Here is a 26,252-nt window from a genome sequence, read left to right on the forward strand (position 1 = left end):
TCAGCTCCACACTGTGTTAAACAGCAGGATTAGAAATGAGCCATCAGTGTTTCAAAAGCACTCAAGCTCCCTTTGAGACTTGAAAAACTCAAAAACCCCCAAGAAAACAAAGAAATTCAAAGATATATGCTTACACACAATGATGGATTATCGAAAACTTCCAAGTTTGCCATATTGAAGTGTTTTACTCTAAACATTTCTCATTTATTTTCTAGCTGGAACTCAGACTGAGGGGGGTAATCACCAGCTTCATTACTGTGTGTTTCTCTGTTTCAAAGATTTCATTCAAGACTTAATGCCTTGAAATAGGTAAACTATGCATTTAATCAGATAGCATCAGTTTCTATAACCCCATTTCCAATCATTGCTGCAATTATAGCAAACCACACTCAGAAGCAGGTAGTAGCTAGTGATAATTTTCTGGTTTAAAATTTCAGACTTAATAAAGAAAATTTAATTAGAGTTTGTAGCCATTTAACTGTCTACAATATTATCTTTAAGACAGTGGAGGAAACGGTTTATTTTTGTTTTGATTCTGTGAGGTCTTTTTACTGAATATTCTTTTGAATTAAATAAGATTTGCTTTCAAAATACGGAAAAAATTTCTTCTCATCTCTTATTCTCAGTTTTTAACAGAAAGCAACTTCCAATTTTCACTCAAACTCAAAATATTTTAAACATTTCAGCTATCACTGAAACTATTTGGTGATGATATTCCCATGCTGCCTATGACATTTTGGGAAGCACAGTTATGTATTTTTTCAGAGAGGTCCAAAGAGATCCTATGAATTCCTGTTATGCATCTTGAAAGAGCATGCACTTGTCAGGAACTAAAACATAACACTCTTATTCTGGAATTCTGCTGCTAGTAGATTATTTGTGACCATTTGATTAAATAGAAGGGTAAAAAAGAACAGCAGGTATCATCCCTATGTTTTGATGTAACTGAATGTTGTCAGGTGTGTTAGGGGGAAAAAAAGACTTTTTCTTAGTCTTAGGGGAAAAATAAAAGCAATATTTGTATTATTGCTATAATAAATTTAAAAAAATACAGAAAAGCAGCACATGTATTGATCAGGAACACGAAGGTTCTTGTTTTGAACAGCAAGTCATTTCATGCCTTTTATTCAGAATATCTTAATGTTCCACCTGGAGATCTGGGACATAGATTAAGATATCCAAAATATTAGTTTACTAAAGGACATCATCGAGGAAAAAAGAATGAGCAATTATATTGTGTCCATCAAATGTCCAACAATCTGAGGCTTTTGATTTGCTTACCGAATCCACTACTCCTGGAAATGTTTACCAGGATGCTTTGAAGGCCTTTGCATACAACACACTCAGATGAGATGGTTTACCCAGTCCTTAAAAAATTGTGAATAAAGTAATCAGCCTTTTTCTGTGAACACCGTTCAACCTGGGTGACCCCAATTCCTCCAAGATCCACACATAGAATTTCCATCAGAGAAAAAAAAAAAAGAAAGCTGACAACCAATCCTTTGACAGTACCACCTCTCTGCTAATTCTTCGTTTTTTTCACCATCTAATTCTCATTACCCAAATTTGTACAGTCCATTGCTAATGTCATTCTGGTTAATCTTCACCATGGGGATATCTTGGATAATTTGAATTCCTCATAACTGCAGTCAGAACTTGTGATTTCATTTAAGTATCTGAAATCCCAAATGAGTCAAACATATTAGGGGTACCATGAGTTACAAACCCCAATCAATTCCCTAATGTGAAGACAGCATATTTTTCCCTTCAGTCCCGATGTATGCTCTTCAAGCAGCACTTTGGCATCGTGGAAAAATACCTCTGGGAGTAAAATTCACCACGTAAAACTAAGTGTAGTGCTCTGAGTTTTCTTAGTACTTCCACAGATGACCTTGGAATGATGGCTTACAGTGCAGTTCACTGGCTCATGGGGTTGTCTCAGTGCAGTATTTGCCCCCACTGATTTCTTTTATCCCTTTCATTTCCTCCATGATGCAAGCAAACATTTTTCCTTAGATCAAACAGCCCCCAGACAACAATCCCACATCTTTTGTATCACTATTTCTCTTACTGCTTGGACTGGACAACAAAAGCTGCCACAAACAAAACAAAATTAAGCGGAGTGGAAACTCATCTGTGTGGCCAATAAAATTCCTGAGGGAGAACATGTCCCTCCCAGAGAGCAGAAACCATACATATGGGACAATACCTCACCTCAGCACAGTGAAGCTCACTCTGTAAAAGCACAAGTGGATCTGCACAGAACAATTCCCCAAGCCTGGTCCCAGACGCCGCTGCTGGCACTACATAGGGGTAGGGAATTCTCTCTGTCCCTCACACTGTAGGATGTCTGATACAGTCCTAGTGACAAACACCACTGGAAAAGGGCTTCCTGGTTTCCTAGTCACCAAAATGTTGGAGCTGAAAAACACAGCTTGTATTTAACTACACCAATTTCCCTGTAGTTAGCTCTGATTGCTCTACTCCCTGAGCTCCACAACGCATCAGGAATTCAGCACAGGAAACCAGGGGATAAAGTAATGGTGTACTGAGCATAACTCTCTGATTTGTAAGACTTTAAACCTGGACACTAAGGCACAAAAACATGACTGACAAGCTGGTTAGTGCTTTAAACACCCAGAGAGGACAGTGATGTCTTAACATTGATCGTGATCTTAACTGACACTGAAAGAAAAGATTCCCCCTAAATCCTTCCATCCACAGAAAAATGCTAAGTGTGTGACAGAGCTGTACCATAAGCAAAGGGAGGAATATGTAACTACAGTCATGTTGCAGCCAGTATTTGATAAACCCCTCTTAAAGCAGTGAAGCTTCTTCACTACTTGTAGGGGGCCAAGGGGAGAGGATTGGGAGGAAAAATTTCTCCTTTGCCATGACTTCTTGCCTAAGACTATCACCATGCAAGTCCCATGTCCAAATTATATCATGCTTCTAGAAAAGAAAGTCTGCAGAAATAAAAGTTTCAAACAAATCAGAAAGGCCAATGAATTTGAGTTCTGTTTATGAGTCACATTTTGGCATTATTACAGACATAGTGAACATTTTTCTTCCAATATGCTTTTCCTAAAATCAGAAACGATTCCTCTTCTTCTCTCAAAACACTGTTTTGGGACAAGAAAGATTGATTCACCAGCATGTTGCCTCAGCAGCACTGTGTTTTTTTATGCAAAATTATTTTGCCAACATTTGTTTTATGAGTTTTACATCTCTTTTAACAGAAGAGGCAGGAAGAAATAATTGTCTTTATCTTACCATTTGTGGCTTCACCTTACTGAAGGGGCCTTGGGAGAAGGCAGAAGTGAATTGCCACTGATAACTTCAACTTTGTAACATATGTTTAACATTTTCTATAAACAGAAAAGTTGAAATTTTGGGATACAACTGTCCAAAACCATCTCAAGGCACACTAACCTTAGTACATGATGTGCAAAATTTGCCAGAATTGTGCTGATCCTTGGTTTATTTGGGATCAAGAGGCCAATGACTAAATTATCACCTCATTCCACAAAAAAATCCCTCACAGGAAATATATGTCATTTGTGACTGAAGGAAAGTTGAAGTCTGAGTTATGCAAAAGAGCACAGAGAGACAGCATGAAGCACAGTGTAAATGTTAAGATTGAAACTATTCCTGTTATTTGTGTGTGGACAGACCTGTTTAACATCCACATCTAGTGCTGCTTCACTTTATATTATATCATCCTGTGTTTGCTCTTTCATCACCAAAACTTTACTTAAGGAATGTATCAAGTTAGAAACCTTGAAAAATCACTTCTATTTTAAATTCATGTCTTCTCTACCAGGATGCAAGCAAGAAAATGGACTATTTAATTGCCTGTGACATCTCCTTGTGGCATTTCTGATTCACTTACCTGCTGCACTCTTCTTTGATGAAGACATAAACCAGAGTTCACAATGTGAAACTTGTTCCGGGCTTTTCTCAGCAATAGGTGATAGGCCTGTGCAGCTATGAAACTATAGTGTGTTGGAGAAAAGCTGAAGTCCAAGAGGCCCTGTTTCAATTTGTGCATTATTATCTGTTATACTCAAAATAGATACACTATTTCAAGATACTGAAAAAGGTGATAAACTATAAGAGGTTTTTCTGTAATGATTTTCATTTGCATAAAGCCAAGATGTGGAAGGAGGAAATCAGTCCTACAAAGGAGTGATGTCTATATGTGTTAAATACTTCTCTCATGTACCTGAGCATCTCATGTAATTAATATATTTATGCTGAGTGCTAATGCGGTAGAGATGGTTCATCTCTGGATGAGTGGTGCCTAAGATAACTAATGGTTTCTTGAAGGTCAGACAAGGTAGTCGTGGTAGTGTACAAAATCCTTATATCTTCAATATCCTAAGATCACACCTTAACCATGGCATCTTTATAACTCATATACTGAAATCCAAATGCACAGTGTTCAGAAGAATTTCTATATCACCCTCCAAAATGGCTTTTATTTTCCAATCAGGATCCTTGGAAACTTCTACCACCTTAAGGAGCCGCTGTCTGTTCCCATTCTGTCTCTCAGAGGTCTGATCCCATTGCCCAGGGATACACATTACTGACACACCCCCCCTCCAGTAACAGTCAGGCCTTGGGGGTTGATGTTGGGGAAGACATTGTACAAAGCTGAAGGAGTTACATTTTTCAGGATTTAGATTTTCATTCAGAGCAACCCCATCTTGCAAGTAGCTTGGATTTAAGCTTGTCCTCTTTCCCAGGCATTGGTTGTTTTCCTCTGCACTACTCAGTTATACTTCAGTTGGAAGTGAAGAACAGTTTTGGAGTAGCTCTCAAACTTAAAAGTTGAGCAGGAGCATTTTCCTTCCTCTCTTGTTGGACAGGAACAGTTTGTATTCAGAAAAGGTATAATTGTAGAAAAGCTTTGATTCCCACTGACTTGGATGCATTCAGGATTACATCTTCAGCCTCAGTGACTGGGCTGATATACAATCTTGGTCACACTGATGTCAAAGTTCTGCTGCTATTCCTGGACAAAATGAAGAATAGATCAGAATGTCAGTAAAATATCAAGGACAAGTTCTTCAGGTACCAAGATTTGCCTACAGCCTGTGCTATGGTGAAGCACACATTTTATTTCTGGTTAGGAAAGGTTAGGAAAGCAGCATCTCAAATGACACCAAAACCATCAGCAAAATAATATACACTGCAGTAATTAAGAAACACTGTTGCATTTTCTTTAAGATGTACCAAGAACATCATTGTAGGCTCTATGTTTGATGTCTATTTAAGATGTTTCCCCCCAATAATTAGAAGTCTATAGAGGAGGTTAGAAGTGTATTGCACGTTAAAAAAGCCTTAGCTTACAGGATAAAGTGTGTGGGCGAAGAGAGGAGACTGAAAGAAGAAGAAGAGAATTCAAAACCATGTCTACGTGTACAACCATGCGCAATTCATTCAAAGTTAAAATAGGCTCTGTGAAGGATGAACCAACAGTAATGTCAAGCAGAAGTGCAACTCTGTTTGTAGGTGGGCAAGCTAATGTAGCACCTGTAAACCAGAGACCTGCAACCCATGACCATGCAAATTTCTGTCTTTATTTATAACTGCTGTCCATGACGTTTCTCTGTCACTCCTTCAGACAGTCAAAAACTCTGTAGATTCTCATGCAAGCAACATTCTGCTTGGGTACAGGCTGTAGATTTTCCCCAGGATAACGAAATGCCACATTTATCCCAGCACACATGCTAAATGTGCAAATTGCATCTGTCATAACCTGATGCTGTGCTGGGAGAGAGAGAGAGACAAATTACCAAAGACACGTGATGGTCTTTCTTTCAGGGAAATCAATGCATTCCCAGTCAAATATCACCTACTGAAGGGATGTAATATTAAATCAACCTCAAAAAATTTAAATTACATATTTTTGGGGGGTTTTGTAGTTGTTGTTTTGTTTTGCAGTTAGTAGTACCTGCTGTTGACATTCTATTTTGCTTGTTTTAATCTTTTTTGCTTTATTTTTTAACAGTCTTACACACATGAGCTGTACATGAAGATGATAGGACAAAACTGGCACCTCTGACCAGTTTCTATTCCTGACAAAGAGGGAATGAGGGTTCCTGGCAATGAGAGTATCTCAGCCCTGCTCTCTTGGCCAGTGAACCCCACTGACACTCCCTTGTACTGCCACAACTTTTGAGCCTTCAGTCCCAGGAATATTCTTCAGTTTTCATTTCACTGAATTTTCTGCTCAGAGAGGAGATTTCAGATACAACATTTTACTTGTATCTCAGACAGCAAAGAGATTTGGTGGTGAATTTAGAGAAACTAAATAGCCTTGGATCCAGGCATTATTCCTCTTCATCCTTAGCAAATGCATCAGCTGAGACTCCAGGATGCCAAGGGAGACACCCTGCCAAATAGGAGGCCTGTAGCTTATGAATGAGCTGTGCTTTTGGAGAAACCTCCCTCACTGAGGGTTCTTCATCAAACAATATGATGACACTTATCTTCATGTCTTGAATAGCTTGAAAAACAGCCTTTTGCGTAGCATTATCATCCAGGGGTATCAGTGTTTGACTTACAGACACGATGAAGGCTCCCTTCCACAGGTCAAAGAGGAGAGATCCTGCTCCCACACCTCAGGTTTAAATCTTGAAAGCAAACAATAGATATCTCCAGATTCTTGCAGTGAGAGGTTAAATTAATTTGATGGGATCACCACATACTGATATACACATTTCATTTCTCTGGCTTCAGTGCTGTTTTAATATTGTTCTGCTGCCAATAGAACTGAGTTATGGTCACATTACAGAACAGATGCTAGACAGTCCCTTCAGAGCACAGTGAGCCACAGGTCAAGTGACAGACACATTTGCCTAAGCATCCCAGCCTGATCGGCATTGCCATTGAGCCTATGAGGTGGCTCAAATATGCCTTTCCCACCTACAAGGTACACTGGTGCATTAGTGTGAATAAATGCCAGCCAAAGGCTCTATATTCTTTTCTCAGCTTGAAGGAATATCAACAACATTGTAAGATTCAGTGTTAAGGAAAGCCATATTTATTTATGTCTTGATCAAGTAGCCTTCAAATACACTGAATGAGTTCTCTAAGAAATCACCAAAACTAGAGAAATTTAAACAATCATAGGTCATGCTACAGTACTGGAAAATAAAATATTAGTTTAAGATAGTTCTTCCAGTCCATCTGTAATCAAAAGGAAATGGTATGTTTGCCTTTCAAACAAAGACAAAAAATTGCTTAACAATTATGCTAAGACTTACACAGGGATTGTAGAAGCGTTTGTCCTCAGTATGCCAGAATACATCCTGAAGTATATGAGTTTGGGTTTGTTGTTCCTAAATAGTTAGTCAGAAGCCTGTTTTTCTTTCTTTTTTCTTGTTAGTTAGTTTGCTTGGTTTTTTTAATTTTGTTTGGTTTTTTTTTTCTTTAAATAGAGGAAAGTAAATGTGAGAATTTAAACTTGCATTGATTCCAGCCCCAAATAAAACTGCTGTGGTATTACACAGAACATGGTGAAAATTGCACCACAAATGGCTGTAAAAGATCTTAATTCCAGGAGGAAGAGCAACTTGAGCAGTTTATATGACTGGTTACAGAATTTGATCAGGCAGAAATTATACTCATTTAGACTCCAGAAGCATAGTTTTGCTATAATCAACTTCCTTGAAAGTCTTTTATCACAGGATCTGGGTTTCTTTAATCTTGCTTTATGTCCCTGACTCATATGTCTTTAGCAATTTTACTTAACAGCAACAGAAGTGTTTTTTTCACAAGGAAAATGTCATCATACTCTCAAAACAACCACCAGCTTGACTATCAAAATTCTTCTGGTTACAGCTGGGTACTGTTGTGCTCACCCACACATTTTTGCCATGCTATCAAGCATTAATCATCATTGATTAATGTTGCCATGATCATTTACTTTCCCAAGATTGTAGGTGGCTGCAGGGATTTACAGCTCCCTGCACATTGCAGCAAAGTGGACTTTGGAGCATAATGGTCCCTACCAGCACAGAGAAGAGTATCACAGCTTAATGACAGGAGAGGGATTCAAATTTTTTGAAGGATTTGCCCAAAATTTTCCTTATGTACCTATTTTTCTCTAATTTGTCTATTCCCGAGTTTATTTTGGAATGGAATAAGAGTACAAGGCTTTAATGAAGATACTGAGCTAATGACTACACCATGAACATATTATCTAAAGATATTTTCTTTATGTTTCCTGACTGGAAGAGGAAAGTTAAAGAACAGTACATTTGATTTATTTTCTTTTTAAAAACCCCACACAAATTAGGATTTGTGTAATTCATACATACTTTCATGTATTCCCACAGTTTTGTAGCTTGAATGATCAGGAAGGGGCTTTCACTTGGTCAGCAATGAAGGTGTCAGGTGCCACTCAGATTCTTCAGGCTTCTGGTGGTGAGTACAGCTTCTCACCAAAGTGATGTGAGGCAGGAGGAGAAGACAAGTAGACCTGCACACCCAGGGCCGAGGGGACCATTTGTGTATTTGCAGATTTATTCTGTTCAAGGGCCCAAATGCTGTCCTCTGGAGCCTGTCATTTCAGGAGTGTTCCCAGGATGGAGGCCCATCCTTGTAATTGTGCTGGTGAAAAAACTGCTGCCAAAACAAATGGCAGAGAGAATTCCTTTCTGGGTTTAGAGCTCCTCTGCTGGTAGATAGCACCAAGAGGAGCAGTTTTGCTGGGCAAGCAAGGCACAGCCCTAAAAACAGGCACCAACTGTCCTTGTGCCCATCACCCCAAATCCAGGAGAACTGCAGAGAGGACAAACCCTAATTTTACAACTAAACAGGAAAAATCTTGTGCAGGGACTGGCCTGAAATGCCTGGATGTGATGGTCTTTCCTAGTGAGGCAGAAGAGAAGCCCTGTGTATAGCGAACACGGGCTATCTCACCTGGTGAGATTTTAATGGGCAGAGCCATGTGGCCACTCCACACAGAAACCTTAGCCTCACACCAGCCAGCCCTGAAACTAACAGATTATGCTCTTCCAAACGGAAAAATAAATGCTTGGGCTAATGCCTCTCCATGATGACAGTAGCCAGAGGCAAGAAGGGATGGTGGGACAGCCCAGCCCAGTGGTGATGGATCCTGGGCTCTCCAGAGTTGTGACCAGGGTGTCACCAGCCCTTCTACCCTACTCTGGAGGGACAGCAACTCCAGCTCCTTCCAGCAGGTGTGGGGCCAGGCTCCATCCCTCGTGCTTTTGAGGAGCACCAATGCACTGTCTCGGGGACCCCTGGTGGCCTAGTGGTTAGCATGCAGGACTCTCACCTCTGCGACCCAGGTTCGAATCCCAGCCAGTCCCCCGGGCAGATGGAGCCCGTTAGCCCTGTAAGGCCATCCATCTATGAGAAGGTCACTCTAAACAAACCTACGTCCTGAGGACTTCACTGCCATTGTCCAAGCTTGCTTGGCCCCGGCAGATGAACCTTAGGATTAAAGGGTGGGCTCAGTTCAGCGCAGGCTGTGTCTCACCTAAAAAATCCATTGCGCAGGCTGGAAAGGTAAAAAGACCTTTCCCCAAATCTTCGTTCACGAAGACTGGCCATTATTATATTATTAATGCACTGTCTTCCAGAAGTATGGAGACTTGGCAAGCGGAGAGGGACCTGGCACTGTGGGTGAGTGCCACTGGCACTGGATGAGCTGAAGCAAAATATCCCTTTCTGCTTCTTCCTGACAGTAGGGGCACAACCCACGGGGCTGGGGGACTGTCACCCAGGATTGGCCACTGACCACCCAAGTTCTCCAAATCCTGGCATAGCCTAGGGAAAGGCAGTGAGAGGAGAAGGTGTCATCCAGCTGCAGGCAGTCCATGCTGACTATTCCCACCACTCTGCCCCTCACAGGAAATCTTAGCAAGGCATCAGGAGCAGGGATGAGGCACAGGGCCACAGACACATAACGCAGGTGGCCAAGAAAGAGCAACACAGAAATGAAGAAGTTGAAAAAAGAAGACGGTATTTCCATTTTCTCCTGACACTGTGAGCCTGCAGAGCTGGACATCCCATTTTGACATCACTGAGGAGTGGAGAATGACATCACTGAGCAGCAGATTGTGATATCGTAGAGGGATGAATTGTGACATGTCAGCCCTCATTTCTTATATTTGGATGTCAGGAGAGCACTGGCCAGTCTAGCTTGAGACAAAAATGGCCACAGACAGCACCTGCCCTATTTGCCAGGACACTCGGAATGATGTGGCTTCTGCTCTGCCCTGTCGCCACCAGTTCTGCCTGGGCTGTATCCTGCGGTGGACAAGGAGAAATCCATCGTGCCCACTCTGCAGAAGAATGATAGAGACTGTCAGGTTTTCTGAGCAGAGTGAACAGGACTACATACAGCTGGTCATCACCTCCCCTGAAGAGTCACCAGAAGGCCATAGCCAGGCAGAGAGAGCTCCTGGCCACCTGGAGATCAACAGCCCCCATGCCCCTGTGGTGTCCCCTCCATCTTCTCCACAGGAGACACTGTCCCCAGATGACCAAGGGGCTTCTAGGCTGGAGCTTGTTGGTGACCTCCTGCCCGAAGTCTGGGCAGGACTTTTCTGTCGACAACAACAGCTTCTGGATCCCGTGCGGCCCTGGCTGCGCCAGAGGCTGGAGGGAATATACTGGGGCCGGTGGTGGTTGGTAGAGGCCACAGAGAGCTGCATCCTGCGCTACCTCTGCATCTATGGTCCAGATGCAGAGGTCTTGGTCCAGAGGCTGCTGATGTTCCTGGAGGAACACACAGCACTGCTGGTCCATGGCCTCATCAATGCTATTGCAGAACAGTGCAATGAGGACGCCAGGAGGCTGCTGCATTTGCATGCTGTTGGGGATGAGGATGGCAGCCCAGCAGCCAGCACCAGCTCCAGCTCCAGTTCCAGCTGGTCCATGTCCAGCAGCTCCCACAAGGGCACTCCTGTCAGCTGCCCTGCAGGCTCCGATGTGGAGGAAGAAACTGCTACAGTAGAGACTGTCCCCCACCAGGGTCCCAGCTGCCCCCAACCTGAACCCATCCCTGCAGAGGAGAACCAGTCCCAGGAGGAGCCAGAGCAGGCAGCAGTGGCAGGTCCCTCTGCCCAGAGCAGCAGCCACAGCCACTCCACTCCCGGTCAGGGCAGGGGCTGCTCACCTGGGGCAGCCCGGTGTGCCCAGAAGAGAAAGGCTCCCAGCCCTCTGGACTCTCCCCAGCCCAGCAAGAAGCCATGACATGGGCGGACCTGACCCCTGCAGCCCTGAGGGATGCAGATGAAGTGATAAAATTTCATCTCTCTTCATTGCCAATTTCCCATCCAAGAACCACAACCTGAGGCTAATGGAACCCACGGCAGGTTTCAGGAAGTGGCCTCCCCACGTCTGGCTTCTTGAAGGGGCCAAGTGTGGTCTCTCTTAGGTCCCACAGAGCCACGGGTCTGAATAAATCTATAAATATCTAAGTCCCTCAGTAACTGAGAGAGCGTGACATACTGAAACGCCAGCACATCTGAAAATCTTGTGCCAGATTCTGTCTGGCTTGTGAAAGGAAAGTTTGGATCAAGTATCACAGAAGCTATGGAGAAAGAGAGTTCCAATACAGTTCTTGCAATTTTAATTGATTTGAAATTGATTGTTAAGTCTTTAAGGACCTCAACAAGAACCCAGTAGCTACTAGGCAGGAGTGACTTTGCTCCACAAAGACTCTTCTGTGAATGAGTGGTCAGGGGCAAACAGTCTTAAGGTGGTTAAGTCAGTTGTTCTGCTCCAATTAGCACAAAAGTTGTTCCTTGATGACCTCCAAGGAGGAGGCCAATATCAGACAGACAAGGTAAAACTGAAGATTTAGATAAAAATGGTGACCAGACATTTATTGTTATTTTTGCTGCTAGAACTTACATAAGTTGCAATGGCAATCCAGTCTGTATGCTGGATATATGATTTGTGCTATATCAAGCAAAACTTCAGATGTGCTCCAGAGCACGTGGGCTCTTAGACAGCCACAAATCACCTGTGCTTGTGAAGAAAGATTTGGTGAACCTTGGCATAAGGGAGAAACAACAATACAAGCATCTACGTGATGAGAGTTCTTAAGGTATATTACAAAAAATAATAAAAAATAATAATAATAATCCCATGTCCATTTTGGTCCATCTCTTTTGGATTTTGGCTCAGATTTCTCCTTCCAAGTGTGGGGTATCTAAAAGAACCTGGTCAGAGAGTATTGCACTCTGACACACACCTGCACAGAGTCATATCTGACTCCAAATCCTTCATCAGCTTTGCTGAGCTCTTTTAAAGCCTCTCTCCTAGGAGAACACAGCTACTTGTTGATTCCAAGGCTCATGAATTTTCCTTTTTACCTTCTGGAAAAGGGATGCACCTTGTGTTTGTAAACATCAGAGAGGCACAAGAGAAAAATTTCATGTTTAGATGGAAATTAAGTAAAAGGAAGATCACGGAAAACTTTCAGAAAAAAAAATTGACTGTTTTGCCCCTCTACAAACATTTAATCTTTCTCTGCTGAAATTTCCCCAAAGCACATTTTCTGTCCCTATTGACTGGCTGCTTTCAAGAATTGTCCCAGAAGGATGACACTGTCTGTCTTGTTTTAGCTGCTCAGATCATGTTTTCTATTCTTTCTTGCCTGTGATTTCCTTGCCTTACTGCAACATGCCCAAGAAAACCTATGGGTTTTGGAGGTGATCATTATAATCCAATCTATAAATAATACATCCTTGCAAAGAACACACTGAACCATAATATTTGCACATGATTTGGTCTAAATGACCTTGATCTGGTTTCTGGAGGGTCGTTTTGTAATTTAATGGTTCAGCTGAATTCTTTGTCCTGAAAGATTAAGTTTCTCATCAGGAGCCATTCCAGACCTTTTCAAGATGAAACCAGCCATGAGAGTACTGCATATATATGTGGATTTTCTGAAGTGATTACTTTCCTTGTCTAGTCCTTCTGAAAAATTATCCTGCTGAAAAACAATTGCTGTAATTGAACTGAAAGCCTGCTAGGTAAATTTATTCCAAAGTGTAAGTTTAATAGTTATATATAAAGCAAAATATGAGTTTTGCCAGAAAGTCTTCTAATGCTATTCTGCCTATTTTCTTTTGGTGGGAATAATTCCTGTGGTCTTTTTGTTGATCCCACAATTACAAAGAATGCTATGAAGCAAATTAGAACTGAATATTTTTAGCTCCCATAGAAACATTAAACAAAATAGCAGAAACAATTACATTTGAGCTGTATTTCCAAAGCAGGTGTTGTACTTTAGTACTCAAGGTCAGAGAAGGGAGAAGGAGAGGATGTGTGTGTTGAACAAAAAGCCATAATGGAATTGTGCAAATTCATTCTGTTCTCTCCTAAGTGGATATTCACATATTCAAAACATCATTGAAAACTGAGGCCAAAATTTCCAGTGATTTCATTTCAGTGTGTTAAACCACTATAAAGAGCATTATTGGTCTGACTTAACAAGTGTCTGAATGAATGATAGCAGAAAATCTGCACATTCAAAATGACACTTTCTTGCATAAGTCAGATTTTCCAGAGGATTCAGAAAACTGGTTTGAGTTTGGTTTGGGTTTTTTTTCCCATCTCTAAAAGAAGCCAAAAGAGCTCATATCTTCACTTAGTCAGTTCAAGGTAAACAAGTTCCGAGGTGTCACTTGGTTGCCACTGAGATCACAGATATAGGATACTGAGCACTTCCAAAAAGATGTCCTTCATTTTCAGACTTATGACAAAAAAATGTAATCAAACTAAAAATTAAATCAATTGAATTCAGACACTGTTTTGCTCTCCACTAATACGGTAGATGTGTTGGGATGGGGGAGATCCTTCAGGCCTCGTTTCAGTCCATTACCTGGAAGGAGTATGCCCTTCCACCCTGCCCCCCACCACGTGGCCCTGAGACCCCCCAATGGAGAACTCACCGGACCACCAGGGGAGAGAGGACGAAAGAGAAAGTTTATTGTGGGAGGGGGCTTATATAGCCCTTGGGGACCAATCACAGGTGAGGGGGTGTTACAACCAGGTAAGGAGTTCACAGCCAAATAAGGAAAGGGTTAACAAAGGACCAATGGGAGCACCTTGGGACATCTTCCCAGGACACTCCTACCTGAGATAGGGGGTTACAGGGGAGGCATAGGGAAAAGCAGTGACTCTGCAAAGAGCCATCTTAACACATGTTCAAACAACATTAAAAACTTCTGATTCATCAGTCCATTTTTGGCAGGACTTTTTCCATACATCCATTGCCACACACTAAACCACAAAACTGCACTCTACCCTTCTCATTAATACAAATACATAAACACTGACAGCACTGGTTTGGGGAAAAATGAAAACTGTCACTACAGTCACCTCATCAAGAGAAGAGCAGCTAGTGTTGGCAGCAGTGCTGCATGTAAGTCTCTAGCCATCATATTGATTTACTGTATTCAGATTAAGTGGAAAATGCAAAATAAACTCAATATTTACCTCCAAATGAGCTACTGCGAATATAAATTTGCTTACCTGTTTGTCATCCAGGCATTTTACCAAAAGGGAATGTAACATGAATACCACAGAGAAGACTCCTTTTCACCCTAATAGTGCTGTTACTTTATGGGTCATTTAAAGTAAGTTATAAATATCTAAAATATCTGTGGCTCTGCATTCAAAGAGGATTTATATCTACATTTCCTAGATAAATCCAACTGCCATTTTACAATAGCAATTCTGTCCTCAAGAATCAAGATCATGTAAAACAATGAGGTGGAAATGCAACTGAAAGGTAAAGCTCTAAAAGATTCTGTACATTTAGGCGTAAGAAAAATTTGCACATTCCACAAGACACCTTCATGATGGAAAACAGTCATTTAAGGCTGCATTAATTGTGTAATAGATTTTGTTTGGTGACACTGTAGCACTTATTTGAATCCCTGATTTATCACAAACTCTGCTTTTAAAAAAGAAGTCATCTAGGCAGTCACACCACAAGTTCCAAGCTCCATGCTCACAAAGCTAACCTCTGTCCCGTGGAAGTCTCCAAAAACAGATGGACCACTCAACTGTAGCTGGAGCCTGCACCAGGGAACAATTGCCCTTACGAAAACCACACACTGCCAAAGCTCCTCCAGCTGTCACCCAGCCATAAAATGCCCCCTTAGGTCCCCGCACACCTTGTCCATGTGACACAGGGAGCATGGCTGAGCCATTTCATCTTTCCCAGCTCATCTTTCCCAGCAGCATCAGCACAGGTAAACTTTTCTCCTCTCCTGCCCCCCTCAACAGTAAATTTAGCCTTAGGGCAGTAAGGGTTTGATGAAGATTTAGTTTCTTCCATCAGGTATCAAGAAGGATCGTTTTCTGGCTCTGCACTGAGAACAGACTAATACCCACTATAGCAGAAGGAATTCTACCTGAAAGCCAATGTGGTTTCAGAGCCAACAGGAGTACCACAGACATGGTATTTGTTCTCAGACAACTACAAGAGAAGTGTAGGGAACAGAACAAAGATCTCTATGTAACCTTTTTTGACCTCACCAAGGCTTTCGATACTGTGAGCAGAAAAGGTCTATGGGAGATTCTAGAACGTTTAGGTTGTCCCCCCAAGTTCCTTAAAATGACCATCTCACTTCATGAGGATCAGCATGGCCAAGTCAGATATGGCGATGCACTTTCTGAGCCCTTTCTAATTACCAATGGTGTGAGACAAGGCTGCGTTTTTGCACCAACCCTATTCACAGTCTTTTTCAGCATGATGCTCCAAAGGGCCATGGCAGACCTTGATGATCAGGACGGTATCTACATTCGATACCGTACTGATGGAAGCCTATTCAACCTAAGGCGACTGAAGGTCCATATTAAGACCTTAAACCATCTTGTCCAGGAGCTGCTTTATGCTGATGACGCCGCCCTTGTGGCCCACACAGAAGCAGCTCTGCAGCATTTAAAATCCTGCTTCACAGACGCTGCTGAGCTCTTTGGGCTGGAAGTCAGCTTAAAGAAGACAGAAGTTTTTTATCAACCGGCACCTCAGGAAGTCTTCCATCATCCCCATATCACCATTGGTGAATCAGAGCTCGAATCAGTCCAGCAGTTTAATTACCTAGGTAGACTCATCTCCTCGGACGGTAAGATTGACAGAGAGATAGACAACAGGTTAGCAAAGGCATATAGAGCTTTCGGAAAGCTTCATAAAAGAGTCTGGCGAAATAAACACTTGAAGAAAAGTACAAAGATCAGTGTTTACAGAGCCATAGTGCTGCCTACTCTCTTATATGGATCTGAATCATGGGTCATCTACCGCCACCACCTGCGACTCCTAGAACGCTTCCATCAACGCTGTCTCCGCACAATCCTAAACATCCACTGGTCAGACTATGTGACTAATACCTCTGTTCTAGAACAAGCAGCAGTCACAAGTATTGAGGCCCTGTTGCTGAGAACACAGCTGCGTTGGGCAGGACACATCTCAAGGATGAAGGACCACCGCCTCCCTAAGATCTTGCTTTATGGTGAACTTCCCACTGGCTGCTGCAAGAGAGGAGCCCTGAAGAGAAGATACAAGGACTCCCTGAAACAACATCTCAGTCTTGGCCATATTGATCAACATAACTGGCCTCCAATCGGGAGGTCTGGAGACACACTATCTTTAACGCTGCTGATGCTTCTGAGAAAGCACGCAGGATCACTCTTGAGGGGAAAAGACAACGCAGAAAGAATCGAGCCTTGCAGAATATACCATCTAAGGAGTCCTTCTGCTGGGCCTTTTGCAACCAGATATATCTATCTCATATTGGCCTTTTTAGCCACCAACACACTTGTAACAAACATGGGTAGAGCCCTTCCCAAATCTTCGTTCTGGAAGCCTAGCCATGATGATGATGACTTAGCACAAACAAAACTATGTGTGTACATACATATCTCTATTGATTTCTCCCTGTAGGTACAGAGTCTAGAAGGGTCCAGCTGTGGAGGCATTTCAAAAGCAGGTACTGTCCTGTGGCCTTCTCTGAGCACTGTGTGGGACAAACGGACAGCCAGCCTGCCCCAGAGGGTTCTCTGAAGCCAAGATCAGCTCTTGGCCAGTGAGTGTTTTCTTCTGGTCTCTTTTCATGGGCCATTTCCCTGCAAACTGAGCAAGGGAGAAACCTCTGCACTGCTCTCTGGTTGGCAGCAGAGTTGTAGCATGTGGGTGTCCAGGAGGCTGCAGCCACTGTGTGCTGCTGCTCAAAACAGCTCTAGGCACCATCCCAGTGACACTGAAAATGTGTTCCGGATGTTTGCACAAGGAAAGACTGACTGATCACAAAGGGACATGCTCCAGGGCTCTGAACCATGCAAGGAGAACAAAAATAACTGGAGACATGGAAATTGAAGTGCTGTGAAGCAGAAAAACTAGACAAAACTATATCTAAATTCATGTTCTAATAGAACAGGCTGAAATCTCTGAGATGCGACCTGGAAGTAACATGATAGATCATGTCAGTATCAGCTGGATCACTGTTCACACGGATTAATTTTCACATTTAAATAATCCATACTGTATTGATTTCATGAATCCTCTTTCACATACAGATTCCAAACTGCAACAGGCTGTAAGGTGACTGATTTTATGCTCTTTAATTAAGAACTACATCCATTGCTTAGGTACAGTTTCCTATGCATAAATCCAGAGGCAAGTGTGATGCACCACACAGTGAGAAGAAAATTACATGTTAGAAAGGTCTGGAAGGGCAAAAGCTAGTACTAGAAATGCATGTTAATTTTGAAATCTAGACAAGAGACTACCATTTTCAAAAAAGACCAAATTAAAAATACTCATTAAACTGCCACTCACAAAGTGGAGGGAAACCCGAGAGACTCAGTTTTGGTTGGTAATTCCTGGTTTTGAAAGTGCTAGGTTCAAAATTCAGGCTGCACTGCTGTACCTGCGACTGGGCAACGTAATCCCGAGATGTTTCTGAGTCACTATCAATTGAGAAAATTCTGCTCATACTTAAAAGTATCTGGAACATCTTGGGATGCTAAAACAAGACTATTTCCTATGCACATGCTTTCTCCAGGAGGGACATGTGTTCCTCCTGCCTGGAGTGCAATCCAATGCCATGAGAAACAACCCTGCAGCACAACAGATAAATAGCAAAATGCACAGCACCTGAAGTACAGAGACTTCACAGCCTTTCTCCAAAGAGAGATGCTTCGTAGTTCAGGTTTTCTTCCCCTGCTCTTCAGTAACACTGACCTACAGCCCTGAGGTCTCTTTTCTCCCTTGGTAGGCAGCAAGGACTAAATTACACTTGCACTTACCAGGTGGTGCCAGCCATTCCCACCTTTGTTGTTCCCTGCAGCATTCCCATTGCCTCAGCTATTCCTCCCCATCAGGTCTCTGAGCACGTCTCGATCACCATCACAGCATGTGCTGCTCTCCCCTGGTAGAGATCCTCCTCCCAGCAAAAGGTGAGTGCAGCCACCAGAACTTGCACTGTCTTCCCATGTAGGAAAATCCTGAATGAGAGATATGCCTTCCACTGCTACATGTTCTAATACTGCTAATTATCAGCTGCTGAAAATATGAATTTCTGTACCCTTTTCTCCTTCCCCAAATGTTACATTTTGCACCCCATACCTGCAAACCCTTCATCTGGTCAAGGCTGAATGTCTACCCCATCTGTAGTTAGATGCCACCACTTGGCTCAGCCTCTCTTCCTTGGACCTACAACTTTTTTGCCAGTTTGTGAAATGCCTCCTCTTCTGTCAAGGCACCTTCCAGAGCTTAACAAAGCTGGATAAATGGATGGAGAGCAGCCCTGCAAAGATGGAGTAGGGGGATACTGGAGAATGCAAGATTGGATGTGAGCCTGTGCTGTGTGCTTGCAGCCCTGAAAGCCCATGGTATGCTGGGCTGTGTCTAAAGAAAGACATCCAGTGGGGCAGGGAAGGGGATTCTGCCCCTCTGCTCCAGTGAAACATGGGAACAGGTTCCCTGCAGAAGTTGCAGATGTCCCATCACTGGCAATGTTCAGGGTCAGGTTGGATGAGGGTCTGATGAGCCTGGTCTAGTGGAAAGTGGCCCTGACAACGGCACATGAGTTGGACTAGGTGACCTTTAAAGGTCCCTTCCATGCCCAGCCTTTCTGTCATGTTATGATTTCAGGACACATGAGATAGGAGGGAAAAAGAAATGAAATGCAACTGAGGCAGTGATATAATGAGGGTAAGTTCTGGGGTAAATGTGTGCAAAGAACTCCACAGAGTATCACAGCACCTTGAGGCAGAGTCCTTTAAAAGCATGAGATGCATCTCCTGAAGTATCTGTGGCTTTAGCTTTCATAGGGAACAGGGAATATGTAGTTACTCTGAAATTCCAGGTGCTGCCTGCACCTTTGGACCTTTACAACTCTTAAAAGGTAACCAAAGTTCAAATCCAAATGAAAAGAAATACAAATGGCATACTTTAACAGGCCCTTGTTAAAGCAAGGAGAAATACCCCCCCCCCCAATAACAACACAAAGAGTCCTCATGAACCAAATTCCATCTTTTTCCATGTAGAGATTGCTAAACACAAAAGTGTGGTAGTGGACACCCTCCATTTGCACAGGTTTGAAGGGAGATCTCTGCACCCTGCAGCAGAGCTGTGTGGAGGCACACAGCACCCTCGGCTTGCACCAGTCAGCCCTCAAAGCAACAGATGATGCTCTTCCAAACAGAGAGAAATGCATGGGCTAATGCATCTGCATGATGACAGTAGCCAGAGGCAAGAAGTGGTGGTGGGACAGCCCAGCCCAGGTAGTGATATGTAGCATTTGTGGGCACAGACCCCATCACATGTAAGGTATGCAACCGAATCAACTTTATTAAGAACAACAAAAACTTTATATAGACAATTCAATTTATATAGACATGTGACCTTCTCAACCAATGACATTTGAGCACTCCATCGAGCATGTGCAACAGAGTACCGAAGGACTACAAATCCCAGAATGCCTTGCGGCACTTTTCCTGTAACATAATCCGCCACATTTCCCCTTTCCTTATTATAATTATGATGAGTTACAGAACAATTTTTAAACCTTTTTCTTAAACATTTCTTAACAGAAACAAACTTATCTTAACCATTTGTATAAACCAGGGCCTAAAGTGGTAAGGCCTTTATTAAAACTGGTCATAACTTTATTAACTGTGCAACTTTCAAGTATTCAGAGTTTATAAATATGGTTTATGTAAGATTTTTTATCTGAGAGTACTTGTGTAATTGAGTGAGAAACATCAACTTGTTTTAATGGGAAATGTGTTAGGGTATTGTGGGAAATAAAGAATCAGTTTTACTACGAGCAAATGAATTAAACAAATCACTAACGCAGGAGTTTTTCTTTACTAACCTGTAAGGCGTATCGCGGAGTTGTAAGACGCCAGATTCATCCTGGAACCAGTGTCAGGGAAACATGCAGATGGGAATAGGGAACTGTAAAAAGAATATTGGTAAGGGAACCCCTTACACCACATGGCTGGTTCTGGAAGCCGCCATGCTGCTGGACACTCCACCTCCCAGCACGACACAGCCAACCAGGGAGAGGGGAACGCCTCTTCTATGACGTAAAGAATGTTTAAAAAGTGGACTTTTGAATTAGAAGGTGTGTTCCTGGGAATCCCGCATGCCTAGGACACCCAATGTGAGAAATAAAGAATCGGTTTTATTACAAGCAAATGAATTCAGCAAATCACTAACATAAGAGTTTTTCTTTACTAACCTATAGGGCGTATCGCGGAGCTGTAAGACGCCGGATTCAGCCTGGAACCGGTGTCAGGGAAACATGCGAACGGGAATAGGGAACTGTAAATGAATATTGGTAAGGAAACCCCTTATACCACATGGCTGGCCCTGGAAGCTGCCATGCTGCTGGACACTCCACCTCCCAGCACGACACAGCCAACCAGAAAGAGGGGAACGCCTCTTCTATGACGTAAACGGGGTTGAACCTTAAGAATGTTTAAAAGGCGGGACTTTTGAATTGAAGGGTGTGTTCCTGGGAATCCTGCATACCTAGGACACCCAACACGTGTTGTAATTTTTCCTTTTCATTTTATTCCTTTTGTTCTGCAAACTTTTGCCGTCTTTCTAAATTCAATAAATGAGATTTTTCTCACACCCAACATGTGTTGCAATTAATTTTTCCTTTTTGTTTTATTCCTTTTGTTCTGCAAACTTTTGCCGATTTTCTAAATTTAATAAATGAGATTTTTCTCACAGTATGGGTATTGTACTTACTGCTATTTGAAGATAATTGATGTGGTTGAGGTGATATTGTTGTATAATTGTGTGTTTTATTGAGATATTGTTGATATTGAGCGTAGTTGAATTTTCACGCACACACACACACATACTTTTCCATTCACACACTTCATTCTCACATGTTCTGCATATTTATTTTGTTCTGCTTTTTAACCATAAGTATGAATTGACAGTAGTTATTGACTGTGTGTGTCTTCTGGTTCCGCTTCATCAGTGTTGTTTCTGATAATTGTTCCTATCTTGAAGAAGAGGAAGAAGAGTTAATGTAGGTTTACGCACATAGAATAGACCCATATCCTCTCCCCTCCCACCACTTTTTTTGTTTGTTTGTTTATGTAATATTTTTCTTAATGTGTTGTGTGATCTCTTGACAATAGCTTGTCAAGATATGAGGCTTGTAAAAGGGATGCTGAGGTTCTGTCATACTATTATAGTAACTTATGAGATTGTGGGGATAAAAACGTGTTACAGAAAGGTCCATTGAAGGAGGTTGTATTGAACAAAGATGTTGCCTTTGCAGGTGTTGGGCTGTCCTGCAGGGTTACAGTGGTGCTTGTGGATGCTTTCAGGCTTGCTGCCTGATTGGAGATTTTTGCCAGCCCTGTCAGGCTGCTGGCCAACCTGGCCAGCTCCCTATTGGTCTGCAGTCGGTGCATGATGTGGACGATGGTGCTGAGGTTCTGCAGGGCTGTGGGATCTTTCACAGCTGAGTTCTGCACAGGTGGTTCAGCACCAGTTATGCTGGTAGGAAGGGTGTATGCCTTGGTTTTGATGTCCTGTAGGTTACAGTTCAGTCTTTGTAGCAGGCTGCTGGCAGATGCTGTTTCTTTAAGAGCAGTGGCTGGTGGGCTGGTTCTGCAGGCTGTGAGTGAGGCTGCTGGAAACGCTGTATCAGTTCTTTGGTCTTGATGGCGGGGGTTCAGGAGTTGTAATTGTTGCTGTTGCCGTTGTGGATGGCCCCGGGCCAGGGCTGCATCAGGCTGTGCCTCCATGTCCTGTCGTGAGCGCGGGGGGTGCAAACGCGCCGCGGGGGCGTGAGGGTGGGGCCAGTCCAGCCCGCAGAGCCAGGCAGGGGTCGGGGCAACCCCTAGGTCACAAGGGGGCCGCGCAGAGCCGCGCCCGGAGACCACGTTTCGCACCCCGGGGTGTCCCTCGCTCCCCCGGCTCCCGCGCAGCTGGAGTCGTCACCGTCGTGGCAGCCCCGGGGCGGCTGCGCCGCGCCAGGGTTGAGCGGGGGGGTCTGCCACGCCGCCGGGACTTCCAACCCAGCATGGCACGGGTTCTCACCACGCACCCCGGCTGCCTCTCACCCCACCGCGCCTGCTGTTTTTCAGTGCGGTGCAGGCGGCGCCGCGGGACCGGAAGAGATGAGCCCTCCCCTGCCACGCGGCCGGGAGAAAATGGCTGCTGGGGCAGAAGAGAAACCTCCGCTTCCTACCCCCAGCACAGGCTAAATGGCCACATCCATGCAACCACGCGGTCGCCACACGGCTGCAACTCCACAGCAGCCCCACAGCAAAAGCCATCTTGCATGCATTCCTCCATCTCGCAGCAGGAATCCAATAACCGCCCCCCCGTAATGATTCCGGGTTTAAATCTTGCACTCGCTCCCCGGAGCCTGCGCGCCCGCAAAAGCTCAGCACAGAACTACCGCTTGTAACATCTCCCTCCTGCTCCTGACTGCGGGAAGACAGTGCCGACCCCAACAATATATCTTCTCCTTCCCATGTTTTTTCCTCCCACGTTCCCGGTGGTCCCCCTCCACCTCCATGTCTTTGCCCGGTGTCTAAGGGGGTTGGGGGGGGGGGGGAAGGAGGGTTAGAGTCACTTTCCGTGGAGGAGTTTGAATTCTTTTGTGCAGTCTTTAAAGCGTCCATAAATTCTGTCCATGTAGTTAAATTTCTAAAGGCTGCCATATCTCCCAAAGTTGCTCTTTCTCTCATTATCTTCCCAACTTTTTGCCAAGCAGTCACATTAAGAGTCCTGACCAGCAGGAATCCCGGTATAACCATGGCAATATATATTAAGAACCCCAGCAGTTTAGTTTCTGTTACATCATTTTTCTGCGTTTTTAAAAATTGGCAAATGGCTTCAGCATTTTCTTTTATTTTTTGGGAAAACCTCCCTTTTTGGGAAAACCTCCCTGCCAGCCTAGTAGCTCACCTCTTGCTGAATGCTGAATTTCTTCTTTTTTCCTTTTCCGTCCTTTTTCCTTTTTGTCCCTATCCTTCCAGAGGTGACTGGTGCGCGCAATGTGTTTTGAAGAGCTCTTCCTTTTTCCCTTGATTTCTACCAGGAGGATGCTACCGCAGACATCCCAAAGCCTAGTGCTTCTGGTTTACCAATGCCTGTTGAAAGAGCTTGTTCCAGGGAGCCATTTGTAGCATTTGTGGGCAGGGACCCCATCACATGTAAGGCATGCAAGTGAATCAACTTCTTTAAGAACAACAAAAGCTTATACAGACAGTTCAGACTGTGATGCCTCATAACAGTGATGGATCCTGGGCTCTCCAGAGTCGTGAGCAGGGTGCCACCAGCCCTTCTACCCCACTCTGGAGGGACAGCAACTCCAACTCCTTCCTGCAGATGTGGGGCCAGGCTCCATCGCTCATGCTTTTAAAGAGCACCAGTGCACTGTCTTTCAGAAGTATGGAGACTTGGCAAGCGGAGAGGGACCTGGCACTGTGAGTGAGTGCCAGTGGCACTGGGTGAGGCTGGAGCAAAATGCCCCTTTCTGCTTCTCCCTGAGGCAGGGGCATGACCCACAGGGGTGGGAGACTCACACCCAGGGTTGGCCACTGACCACCCAAGTCCTCCAAATCCTGGCATAGCCTAGGGAAAGGCAGTGAGAGGAGAAGGTGTCATCCAGCTGCAAGCAGTCCATGCTGACTATTCCCACCACTCTGCCCCTCACAGGAGACCATGACGTGGGATGACACACATTACCATCTGTGGCTGAGAAAGAGCGACACAGAAATAGAGATGTTGAAAACAAGAAACATTATTTCCTTTTTTTCTCCTGACACTGTGTGCTAGTCAGGGCAAATATCATATTGTGACATCACCTGCTGGCTGAGTGTGACATCACTGAGCAGCAGATTGTGACATCATGGAGGGATGTACAAGGACACCTTGTCGTCCACTGCTTATATTTGGACTAGTAAAGGACAGAACCTTTACTAGTCTGGCTCAAACCTGAACTCCATCTGAGCAAGACTGTGAGGCCAGGAGGATTGAGCCAGGCTTCTTTGGTGCTGACTGGTGCCTGTCATTGGCAGATCTCAGTGCCAGATCCAGAGCAATCACGCCTGTTTCCCTGTCCCTGCCTGGTTCAGGCAGCTAGGCACTGCAGGTGCTGGCAGCAGTGAAGGTTGGCTGTGGGGGACAACAAGGGTGGCCGTGGTGTGGGTGAAGGGGAGCAGGGACCTGAGAAGGTGTTGTTCTCAAGGGCCCTGGGCATTTCTTCCTCCCCTTCCCAGGACACTAGTCGCCATGGCCTCTCCCTCTTTCAATGTGTGACACCAGTGAGGGAAAGCAGCTCCTGATCCTCAGCTCTCACCAGTGTGCTGCAGAGCACAAAAATGGCCATGGAGATAGAGAGGAACTGCTCCATCTGCCAGGACACTCAGAAGGACGTGGCTTCAACTCTGCCCTGTCGTCACCGGTTCTGCCTGGGCTGTATCCTGCGGTGGGCTCAGAGAAATCCATCGTGCCCACTCTGCAGAAGAACAATAGAGACTATCAGGTTTTCTGACAGTGAAGACGACTACCTGGAGACAGCCATCACAGCCCCTGAGGAACTGCCAGATGACAGCAGCCTGGCAGGGACAACTCCTGATCTCCTGGATGAGAACAGCCCCCATTTTCCAGTGGCATCCCATCCATCTTCTCCACAGGGGACACTGTCCCCACCTGAGCAGAGGACCTCAGGGCTGGAGTTCGGGGGTGGCCTTCTTCCTGAGGTCTGGGCAGGACTTTTCCGTGGACGACAGCAGCTCCTGGACCCTGTGCGGCCCTGGCTGCGCCAGAGGCTGGAGGGAATATACCGGAGCTGGTGGTGGCTGGTTGAGGCCGCAGAGAGCACCATCCTGCACGACCTCTGTGTCAAGGGGCCGAATGCACAGGCCTTGATTGAGGGGCTGGAGCCTCTCCTCGAGCAACACACAGCACTGCTGGTCCATGGTGCCATCAACATAATTGTGGGCCAGTGCAGCGAAGAGGCCCAGAGGCTGCTGCACTCTGGTGCAGTCAGGGATGAGAACAACAGCCCTGTGGCCAGAGCCAGCTCCAGCTCCAGCAACTTCAGCTCCAACAGCTCCTGGGAGGGGTCTCCTGCCAGTGGCCCTGCAGGCCCCAATGTGGAGACAGAAGCTGGTACATCAAAGGCCACTCTACACAGGAGTCCCAGGCACCCCCTTCCTGTGCCTGTCCCTGCAGAGCAGGACCAGCCTCAGGAGGAGCCAAGGCAGGCAATGACAGTGGCAGGTTCCTCTGCCCAGGGCAGCAGCCGTAGCCAGTCCAGTCTGGGCAGGCACCAATGTCCTGGTGGGCCTGGACGACCCCCAAATAGAAGGGCACCCAGCCCCAGGACTTTCCCCAGCTCTGCAAGAGACCACCCTTCTGGCAGCACTAGCAGGGCTCCTGCAACCCTTTATTCAAGGAAAAGGAAATAAATTGTTATTTCTCTCACACAGTCTTTGGGTGCTGCTTTCTTTCCCTTCTATTGCCTTTTTGCTTCTCGTGCCCCATCGTGGGTGCACTCACATGCTGAGGGGCACAACCATGGGCCCCTGGAGCCCCAGGGCCATTTCGGACATGCTTCTTCCCACAGGAATTCCTACTGCAGCCGCACACTCACAGTGCAGCAGATGCCAAAGGCAGAGTAGGCAGCAGGGGCAGCTGGGCTCATCACAGGATGATGCCCTCAGCCTGCCTGCAGTCCCCCTCTCTGCCCAGC

At 44.7% G+C, this 26,252-nt stretch overlaps 2 protein-coding genes across 4 annotated transcripts in view; both read left to right on the top strand.

The window, feature by feature from the left end:
* LOC113961081 overlaps positions 1 to 25,984 on the top strand; it is a 521,441-nt gene extending 495,457 nt beyond the window's left edge. Inside the window, exons 1-2 of one of the 3 annotated variants that reach the window (XM_027671133.1) lie at positions 23,929 to 24,665; positions 24,744 to 25,984. In XM_027671133.1, the coding sequence (XP_027526934.1) occupies positions 24,877 to 25,968 (1,092 nt within the window). In that variant the 5' untranslated portion in view covers positions 23,929 to 24,665; positions 24,744 to 24,876 and the 3' untranslated portion in view covers positions 25,969 to 25,984. Of the gene's footprint in view, positions 1 to 23,928; positions 24,666 to 24,743 lie in introns of those variants that run through there. The other 2 variants (XM_027671132.1, XM_027671134.1) reach the window with 2 other exon arrangements.
* Positions 10,152 to 12,056, top strand: LOC113961083. The gene has a single exon (XM_027671135.1). The coding sequence runs from the start codon at positions 10,195 to 10,197 to the stop codon at positions 11,236 to 11,238; it is 1,044 nt and encodes a 347-aa protein (XP_027526936.1). The 5' UTR covers positions 10,152 to 10,194; the 3' UTR covers positions 11,239 to 12,056.
* Positions 25,985 to 26,252: the final 268 nt, after the last annotated feature.

Source organism: Neopelma chrysocephalum, unplaced genomic scaffold (genome assembly GCF_003984885.1).
Source record: "Neopelma chrysocephalum unplaced genomic scaffold, ASM398488v2 Primary Assembly neopelma1_97034, whole genome shotgun sequence".
Taxonomy (NCBI): domain Eukaryota; kingdom Metazoa; phylum Chordata; class Aves; order Passeriformes; family Pipridae; genus Neopelma; species Neopelma chrysocephalum.

Coding starts and splice junctions, on each gene's coding strand:
- LOC113961083 (XM_027671135.1), top strand. CDS start 10,195: ATGGCCACAGACAGCACCTGCCCTATTTGCCAGGACACTCGGAATGAT.